This window comes from Sinocyclocheilus rhinocerous, unplaced genomic scaffold (assembly GCF_001515625.1).
Source record: "Sinocyclocheilus rhinocerous isolate Xijiao unplaced genomic scaffold, SAMN03320098_v1.1 scaffold2774, whole genome shotgun sequence".
In the NCBI taxonomy this organism is placed as follows: domain Eukaryota; kingdom Metazoa; phylum Chordata; class Actinopteri; order Cypriniformes; family Cyprinidae; genus Sinocyclocheilus; species Sinocyclocheilus rhinocerous.
In genome coordinates this window covers 5,548-16,569 of record NW_015663534.1, presented here as the reverse complement: position 1 = coordinate 16,569, position 11,022 = coordinate 5,548, and the positions used below count along the sequence as shown (strand labels likewise).

Here is an 11,022-nt window from a genome sequence, read left to right as displayed (position 1 = left end):
TTATTGTGATGTTTTTATCAGCTGTTTGGACTCTCATTCTGACGGCACCCATTCACTGCAGAGCATCCATTGATGCAACATTTCTCCAAATCTGATGAAGAAACAAACTCATCTACATCTTTGATGGCCTGAGGGTGAGCACATTTTCATTTTTAGGTGAACTATTCCTATAAAACATTGAAATGAACGATGTCTGCCGGAAAGGGTTTCCCGCTGGGCATGAATTGAAAATGTTTCCCAAACGCTCAATATGAGGCATAAAATACTCTCTATATGCAGACTTTCATTTTAGTAACGGTCTGATTCATCGTTTGAATATCTCAGTAATGGGATCTAAATATCATAGAGAGACACTTATCTCAGCACTCAAGAACAATCTGGGGTAAATAGGCATATCTTGATGCAAATAAATCACATTAATCTCAGCAGCCACATCAGGTTTCGGTTCTCTGCTTCTCTAGAGCAGACGAGATGACAAGCCGCTGAGTCACAGCAATTTAACAGCATCCAAACAAGAATAAATAAACACTAACGCGGCCAGAAGCGCTGCTGTGTGGTCTAGACCAATTTCACTCGCTTGAACTTCTCTGGCGAGTCTGGCATTACTCTGAAACACATCAGGATTATGAATGTTAAAGAGACGCAGAGTGTGAGGGATTTATTTTGTGTTCACAGTCTTAAATCAAAATATGAAATGATAAAACACAGAGGTTACTCAAACTGTTTCCATGAGCAGTTAATGTGTTTAGCAGCATTAAATGCACAATCCAATGTTTCTTTAAAAAAATGAAAACCATTAGGTATTGTTTTTATATATTAATGTAAAACATAAAAAATGTATCTAATAGAATTGTAGGTAGTTTTAAACATATCAAATGACTATACGTCCCATAAAATTGGAGATTTTAGCCTGTCACACCTCACAAGTCTTGCGTTTCTAGACTTAAATCATGAAAGAAGATTACAGTTTCGACATAAAGTTGTATATTTAGTGTTGTTTTAGTATAATTGATATACTATTATTGTTTTTGTATAGATTTTGAATTTGATTTTAATTTGATATTTTTATCATTTTAATTTTAGTTCAAGTTTTAGTAACTTTATAGTGTTTTTTTATTTATTTAATATGTCTAAACATATTTTTTTAAATTAAGTTTTAATTTATTTAGTTTTAGTTATTTTAGTACTTAAACTAAATGAAAATGAGAAATGTTGCCTTGGAGAGTATAGCTATAAAATCAGTGTATATTTATTTTAGTTATTTTTTTTATTTCATGTAACAAAACTAATTTTTATGTTTTAGTGAATGGTAAAAACCATGGGGAAAGTAAGTAAATAACCTCATTCAGTTTTTATTGATTTATTCTTACATGACAATTGTAGTGCTGACTGCTTTTTAAAACTCAGATATTTAGGGAAAAGATCAAATATGTTTTCCTTATAAAGTTATCAATAATTAAATATCAACATTTGAGTTAGTCCTGACTGAATGGGCTTAATTTAGACTAAATTTACAACCCTGTTACCCAAACTGGCCCGCTTTTTCATGAATTTTATTTAATTGTCACGTTTGTCTTATTTGAATTGCAATTAGTTTAAACCTGCATTTAGACAAAAATAGCAAACCTCGTATAAAATAAAGAGAAAACAAAGTTCATGAAATAGTGAGTTTGAGGCTGATGAGATACATTTCCCAACGTTTAAACGCCTCCTTTCACTGATCAGTTGTTGAAATTGACATTTGATCGAGTTTCAGATCTGTTTTTAACTCTGTATAGATGTCCATTCATTTCCATGACTGAAAAAGCAGCGCCCTCTGCAGGTCGAGTCGTGCATTTGCATCTCAGTACATCAACTCAACCTCACATTCACACGAAAGAGAAGGCAGATGCTTTTAGCAAATTAAAACTTTATTCTTGTATCATTGATGGCCATAAATGTTAGTTCCCAGAATGCAAAAAGCGAAGTGCTGAAGCGACTCGACAAATACAGTGAATCCTTGTAGTGCTACACTTGATAAACTTTGACATTGCAGATTTGTATATATATATATATATATATATCTCTCAAATCTTATATTTAGATATAATTGTTTTTTTTGCGTGTATATATAAAATAAACATTTTATTGCAAATTCATTATGATGCACTTAATCAAATGACAATGAATTAAACCAGTCTAAAAGGACATGAATAGATTATATGACAGATTAATAACATTCAGACAAACAAAGGAACAAAATAATCATTCCTATGAGTTAACCTGGTTAAAAATCCTACAAGTTGACCCATATAAAATCAACCAAAACTTTCCAAAACATTCCATGACTTTAGATTAAACAGAGAGGTAAATTCTGTGCGTTTACTGTAGTAAAAGTTCATTGAATGATGGCTTAATTATTGCTATTTTAAAAATGATTTGTTTGAAATGTTGTTCATGATAAAGTGCTTCAAACGGACTCTTAAATCTGTGTTTAGAAGCAAGGCTATGAAACTAAAGTAAAAGCTGAAACCTCACGATTATGAAAACCGATTGTTCCTTTGACTTGTATTTGGTGTCTTTGGGTAAAATAAATAACAGCACATAAATAATTAATGCACATTTCAGTAAATAGTTTTATAAAGTCACTTCATTTAGAGTTTAAGCATGTTTGAGAGCAGTTACAGTTCTTCAGGATAATCCATAATCAATAATGCAACAGCAAAATTGAGAAAAGACCCTGAAACGTAAGCAAAAGTTGAATATTGCAGGTAAAGAGTGTCATTTTTGTGCAAACCAAACAGAAAAATAACTGAATGTTGATATAACAAGTCATTTAAAGGTTATAATCATGTGAAAGTTGAAAGCATCGCTCATGGCTTCATGTACAGACATATTAACAATCATTTCAGAGAGAACAACTGAACTTTGTTCAGTCTTTAGTCTGCATTCGAGTGCCGTCGTCACAAATCAGATGAAAATGAGCTCAGGTTATTAAAGCGTGAGACGACTCATCTCGAGTCTGGAGCCAAACGATAAGCACCAATGATGAGACAAGAAGATGAATTATCAAACCAGCTGAAACGGTAATAAGCTTTCATTATTACAAACATGATGCATCTGAATCTGCATCTGCATGATCACACACAGATGAACAGCAGTTTAAAGTAAACGCATGCACAAAAACAGACTAAATAATGTAAACACAGAATCATCCATGTGCTTTATGATAAACAAGGCAAAATTAGGCAAAGCAAAAAAAAAAGCAAACAGTCGTGAAGCAAACTTCAAGTAAATAAAGAGGCTTTAAGCTGAATATGATTAGAAAAATTACACAATAATGTTAATCAACCAAAAGAATCAGTGGCAAGCAATAAAAAAAAATGACATAAAACACAAGGACAAACAAAATGCTGATAATATATGCAAGCAGGCAGACTTATTAAATATACAGAATAGCATTAAAACAAACATCAGACGAGGGCAGATCATTGGCATTCAGCTTCATGTCAAAGACAAAGAAAGTTTTAAAGAATAGTTCATTTAAAAATGTAAATTCTGTCATTATTTATTCACCCTCATGTCATTACAAATGGGTTAACTAAAACTAAAACCATTAAACATGAACTGAAATAAAATAAAATATATAATAATATAAAAACTTATTTTATTTTGGCTAGTTGTCAAGGCAACATTTTTCATTTTAATTTAGTTTAACCTAACTAAAATAAAAAAATAAAAAAACTATATATATAGTAAAAAAACTACTAAAAATGACAAAAACAAAACTAAAACCATAAAAAAAAAAAAACCTTATCTAAAAAAAAAAACATTTTATTTCAGCTAGTTGCATCATTTTAATTTATTTTAATGTGATGTACTAAAATAACAAAAAATAAAATTAAAAACTACATAAATATATTAAACAAAAAAGCAAAAAAAAAAAAAAAATGACCAAACAAAACTAAAATCTTAAAATTCACTTAAAATAAACACGAACTAATATTAAATAAAATATAACAAAATTAAACATTTTATTTCATCATTGTAATTTAGTTTAACTTGATGTACTAAAATAGAACTAAAATAAAAATTTATAAAATGTATATATTTAATAAACTACTAAAAATGACCAAAAAAAAACAACAAATACAACACAACACTGCAACGCCGTCCTCTGCTAAGCATTTACATCGCATACTGACGGCTGGGAACATTCGTCAAACACAACAGGACAGGTGAGACGAAAACCAGCTCATGCACAAACCCGCGAGTCTGACTAAACTCCCAAAACCAGCAGAAACCCGCTCAAGTGCATGAAACTTCAGCTAAGGCTCTAACGAATCTGATCAGAAAGGCAGAAGAGAAGACGTCCTCTCTACTCAAAGGCAAAAGTAAAATGCAAAATAACCAGTCAGTTAGCACTGTAATACTTCAAAGCAGAATATAGACATCTATGGACCTTGTAGAGTTCACATAATATATATAGATCTGATTTCACCACATCTTATTTAAAATAAGACTAATCTACTCTGTGCATGCAAAAGACTTTCTGATTTTGATATATTATTGATTCTTTTTCAGATATGCAATGCACCTCCAGAGCAGGATCTTAATGGCTGAATCTCCTCTGGTTGCAGGAGAATCAAAGGCCAGGGTTCTGATACTCGCGCTGCAAAGGCTTTAAAGGGAATAATTCATATAATTCATACTCCAGACTCTGCATAGTTCTTTCGGGATACAATCACACCTTTTGGGGGTCATGCAACACAAATCAACATTTCCGAACCTGAACTCATGTTTCCATCACACTGGCAGTAAAAATATATGTGTGTCTGTGTGAATGCAGAGCTAGATGGTGAAGGGTTTCAGGAAAATGTTAATCCGCAGGTATTAAAGGAATAATTCACCCAAAAACGAGATATGTTTTCATTTACTCACCTTCAGGTCTTTACTAGGGAAACCCAGTTCTGACAAATGAGGGGGGAAAGCATGCTTTTGTAAGTCATAATTATGCCCGAAGTCAAAATTATGAGATAGAAAGCCACAAAATAAAAAATTTTAAATTATGCCACATAACTTTCTATCTCACAATTTAACTTTTATATCACAATTTCAACTTCGTATATCAATTTGGACTTTGTCATAATGAATTTTTATCTCATAATTTTGACTTTATGTCCTAATTTCCACTTTTATATCTCATAATTATGACTTACTGCATGCCTTCATTTATTTTTGACTTTATGCGCCATAATTTCACCTTTTTATTTAATCATTTTGACTTAGTATGTCAAATTTGATTTTTTTTTCTCACAATTTCAACTTGGTCAATTTCGACTTTCTATCTCATAATTTTGACTTTGTAATAGTTTTTATCATAAATTTGTCTTAGTATGTCATAATTCTGACTTAGTGTCTCATATTTTGATGTTTTATGTCAATTATGGCTTATCTCATAATGACTCAGTATCTCATTTTGACTGACAATTTATGACTTTCTCATTATTTCCATTTATGACTTGCTATCTTGTATTTTGATAAATCATAATCATCTTATCTCATAATTATGAATTAGTATCTCATATTTTGACTGTCGTGATGACTTTTTATCTCATAATTTTGACCTTTTGTCCCAATTTCTGCATGCCATAATTTCTTTTTGACTTTATGCGCCATAATTTCACCTTTTTATGTAATCATTTTGACTTAGTAGGTCAATTTTGACTTTTTATCTCATAATTTCAACTTGGTCAATTCCGACTTTCTATCTCATAATTTTGACTTTGTAATAGTTTCTATCATGAATTTGTTTTATGTCAGTTATGGCTTATCTCATAATGACTCAGTATCTAATTTTGACTGACAATTTATGACTTTCTCATTATTTTTATCTCATACTTATTTAGTGTGTCATAATTATGAATTGTTACCTTATATTTTTATTTTTATGCCATAATTATGTCTTTTCATCTCATAATTATGAATTTGTATTTCATATTTTGACTCGTGATCATGACTTTACTCATAATTATGACTTAAATAGTCAAAACATGATGTACTATGTCATAATTATGACGCTGTCCTCACAATTATGACTTAGTATCTCATATTTTGAGGTTCTATGCCATAATTATGATTTACCATGATTTTTTGTGGCAGAAATGGGCTTCTATAATTGTATGACTCCAGAAGAATTGGAATATAATGTACAAAATTATACAGATGACAGTTTGGATACTTTTATGATGCTTTTTTTGTCCTTTTTTCGGAGATCAACAGATGGGGTCACTAAGGAAAATGAGCTGTGTGAAGATCAACATTTGTCTTTCCATGGAAAAAAATTAGCATATGGGTTTGGAATGAAACAAAGGAGAGTAAAAAAAAGACAGAATTCTGTCATTTCTGCATGAACTATCCCTTTAAACCAAGGTTTACTGATTCATCGGTCCAGATGTTTTCCAGAGTGGTCATGACTTGAGTGCATTGAGTGCATTTAAAGGGAATTGAAGACTATTAGACCAAAATGTTCTTTGATATAAAGTACAAGCAAAGACAACAGGAAACACAATCACAACCAATCAAACTGGTCAAGCAACCTTTTTGGTGTAAAATAAAGTCTTTACATGTGTAAATCTCTTGTGCAATCACAATGAGTAAATAGTTGTTTCTCAGGTTTGTTATGTGCACTGCAAATAGAGCATGACTTGAATGGTCCTCCATGAGTGGGACGAAATAATAAGCCCGTGTAAACACGCACCATCTGTATAATAAATATGAGAACGGCCATAATTTAACCAGTTTCATATTGCTCCTGATAAATTAGTCTAATTCCCCAGGAGGTAAAACACAACTAGTGATGCACGCGTCACAAAAACAAAGGCAATTCATGTGAATGAACACAAAATCATCGTGAACTAGAAAATGCATCAATGCTATGAAAACAACAACAGAAGTGTTTCACCTGAATAGACTGAACAGTGCGACCGTTTGGTTATGCATAGATCTGTTCCCCTCGTGTGGAATATTATTATTCCATAGCAAACGCTGGATGGGAACATTTGCTTCCGAACCGGACATGATGTGACCACAAATAATAAACCTGATGGTGCTCAATGACAATCTCTCATCGCTTAGGATATGAGTCACATCATGCCTGGTGAGGACAGTTGTTAGGCTTCACATGATAAGAACAATGACAAGCAAAAAAATAAATAAATGGCTTATTTTGATCGCTTCCTTTCCTTTCATTTCCTTTATTTTGGTTCATTTTCCTGTCATTCTCGTTTTGGCTTGCAACAGATGATATATCTGTCCTCGTGTTTCAGCAGTTAACGATCCTCCATGAGGACTGCAGATACAGGACGTCTTTGAGGAGGCGGCCGGTGCTCGTTCATCCTCCTTACGACAGACGGCTGCTCTCTCAGGGGAGGAAGGGCTCGTCCTCATCTTCCTCTTCGGCGGCGGGGCCCGGGTCACTCAGGCAGCGCATTAAACGTTGCTGCGGCTCCTCGTCAGGAGTTTTGTCCTTCCTCTGCTTCGCAGGAGAGGGGACTTTCATGGTCAGGCCGCCTTCCTCCTCCTTCGGCTGGCTTCCCTTCTTGCTGAACTCGTCCACCACGTTGACGGACTCTGGGCTCTGCGGTGAGGCGAGGTCCACTTTAATGGTGGGGATGCTTTCTGTGACGGACTTGAGGCCCCATGCTTGAGGGTCTGTGGGAGGGAAGCGATCAGGAACTGAACAGATACTACACAGACAATCAGTACTTAACTCCAGTGTTGTTACTGTTATCTTAAACTAAAGCTATTAAAAATCCATTTTCAGTAACTAAAATAAAGCTGAGTATATATAAAAAACAGAAAACCAATAAAAGTGACAAAAACACAACATTACTAAAACTTAAACTAATATTAAAACAAAAACGGAAAATATAAAATTAAAAGCTAATTCAAAAATATTACAGTATATAAATAATACTAAAATAACACCGTATCAAAGATAAATTTACTTAAAAATCGCAAGTATGATTAAGTATATAATTTACATTATATAAAAGATATAAAGAATTTTCTTTTCTTACTTCATTTGCATACAGTTTTTTTCTTGTTGGAAGCAAAAATCTAATACAATTTAAAGAGGTTTATGCAAAAATGAGAAAAAAAACTATTTATCAATATGGGGTTAGAAAACTAACTCTAAAAACTCTAATCTTACTAAATATTGCTTTTCAAGAAAATGTATTTTTTTTTTTATATATTTAAATATTTCTACTGGAAAATACTGAACTTAAACTAAAATTAAAATATAAAAAGCTAATTAAATTATGTGCACTGCAAATAGAGCATGACTTGAATGGTCCTCCATGAGTGGGACGAAATAATAAGCCCGTGTAAACACGCACCATCTGTATAATAAATATGAGAACGGCCATAATTTAACCAGTTTCATATTGCTCCTGATAAATTAGTCTAATTCCCCAGGAGGTAAAACACAACTAGTGATGCACGCGTCACAAAAACAAAGGCAATTCATGTGAATGAACACAAAATCATCGTGAACTAGAAAATGCATCAATGCTATGAAAACAACAACAGAAGTGTTTCACCTGAATAGACTGAACAGTGCGACCGTTTGGTTATGCATAGATCTGTTCCCCTCGTGTGGAATATTATTATTCCATAGCAAACGCTGGATGGGAACATTTGCTTCCGAACCGGACATGATGTGACCACAAATAATAAACCTGATGGTGCTCAATGACAATCTCTCATCGCTTAGGATATGAGTCACATCATGCCTGGTGAGGACAGTTGTTAGGCTTCACATGATAAGAACAATGACAAGCAAAAAAATAAATAAATGGCTTATTTTGATCGCTTCCTTTCCTTTCATTTCCTTTATTTTGGTTCATTTTCCTGTCATTCTCGTTTTGGCTTGCAACAGATGATATATCTGTCCTCGTGTTTCAGCAGTTAACGATCCTCCATGAGGACTGCAGATACAGGACGTCTTTGAGGAGGCGGCCGGTGCTCGTTCATCCTCCTTACGACAGACGGCTGCTCTCTCAGGGGAGGAAGGGCTCGTCCTCATCTTCCTCTTCGGCGGCGGGGCCCGGGTCACTCAGGCAGCGCATTAAACGTTGCTGCGGCTCCTCGTCAGGAGTTTTGTCCTTCCTCTGCTTCGCAGGAGAGGGGACTTTCATGGTCAGGCCGCCTTCCTCCTCCTTCGGCTGGCTTCCCTTCTTGCTGAACTCGTCCACCACGTTGACGGACTCTGGGCTCTGCGGTGAGGCGAGGTCCACTTTAATGGTGGGGATGCTTTCTGTGACGGACTTGAGGCCCCATGCTTGAGGGTCTGTGGGAGGGAAGCGATCAGGAACTGAACAGATACTACACAGACAATCAGTACTTAACTCCAGTGTTGTTACTGTTATCTTAAACTAAAGCTATTAAAAATCCATTTTCAGTAACTAAAATAAAGCTGAGATCAAATAAACTATAAATATTAGATGAGAAACTTGAAAATTTGAAAATGAAAATTAGAAATGTTGCCTTGGTTAAAGTAATAAAATTACTGAAAAAAAAATTAAACCTAAAAAGAAATCGCATCAATCACACGAATGAAGGAAATACAAAGAGAGCCGTTTGAGAAGAGGAAGTGGCGAGCGCTCTCTCTCTGGCGGGTCCTCTGCAGGTTGGTGCGCAGGATCTTCCTGATCTCTTCCTCACGAGCCTTAGAGAGCTGCGGCAGCACCCGGTCCTGAGAGGGCTTCTTGGGCTGGATATTCCTGGAAAACATTGGGGATAAAAATAAAAACTCAGTATCCGAGAACAAAGGCTTTCCATACACAAATTCCAAACATACTACACACATTCCATGAATTCAACAAGTTATATTCATTCTAGAAATTCCACACATTCTCCACGCATTATATAAATTCCTTACACCTTCCATACAATCCACTTTATATATGCATTCATTACACTCATTCTCTAAATTCATTACACATTCCACATTCTATATGCAATTAATAAATTGCATTCATTCCACATGCATTATATAAATTCTCTATACCTTCCATACATTCCATATGCATTCCATAAATTGTACACATTCCACATGCATTCTCTAAATTCCTTACACCTTCCATACATTCCAAATTCTATATGCATTCAATAAATTGTATATATTCCACATGCATTCTCTAAATTCCTTACACATTCCACATAAATTGCATACATTCCACATGCATTATATAAATTCTTTACACATTCCAGACTCTATATGCATTCCACACACTCTCTGTGCATTCTCTAAAGTCCATACACATTCCAAAAATTGCACATATTCCACGAATTTCACAAGTTATATATATTCTAGAAATTCCACATTCTCCATGCATTATATAAATTCCTTACACCTTCCACACATTTCCCATTCTATATGCATTCCATAAACTGTACACATTCCACTCATTCTCTAAATTCCTCACACATGCCATACTCTATATGCATTCAATAAATTGTATACATTCCACATGCATTATATAAATTCGTTACACATTCCACATCCTATATGCAATTCATAAAATTCTATATGCATTCCATAAACTGTACACATTCCACTCATTCTCTAAATTCCTCACACATGCCATACTCTATATGCATTCAATAAATTGTATACATTCCACATGCATTATATAAATTCCTCACACATGCCATACTCTATATGCATTCAATAACTTGTATACATTCCACATGCATTATATAAATTCCTTACACATTCCACATTCTATATGCAATTCATAAATTGCATACATTTCACATGCATTATATAAATTCCTTACACCTTCCATACATTCCACATTCTATATGCATTCCATAAATTGTACACATTCCAGATAAATTGCATACATTCCACATGCATTATATAAATTCTTTACACATTCCAGACTCTGTATGCATTTCACACACTCTCTGTGCATTCTCTAAAGTCCATACACATTCCAAAAATTACACATATTCTACTCAAATTCCACACAT

The 11,022-nt window shown here is 33.9% G+C and overlaps 1 protein-coding gene across 1 annotated transcript; it reads right to left on the bottom strand.

Moving 5' to 3' along the window:
- Positions 1 to 6,114: 6,114 nt before the first annotated feature.
- LOC107728973 (sodium/hydrogen exchanger 1-like) lies at positions 6,115 to 9,018 on the bottom strand. Its single transcript, XM_016539315.1, has 2 exons — positions 8,958 to 9,018; positions 6,115 to 7,716 (listed from the first exon to the last, which is right to left on the bottom strand). The coding sequence occupies exons 1-2, from the start codon at positions 9,016 to 9,018 to the stop codon at positions 7,403 to 7,405; spliced, it is 375 nt and encodes a 124-aa protein (XP_016394801.1). The 3' UTR covers positions 6,115 to 7,402.
- Positions 9,019 to 11,022: the final 2,004 nt, after the last annotated feature.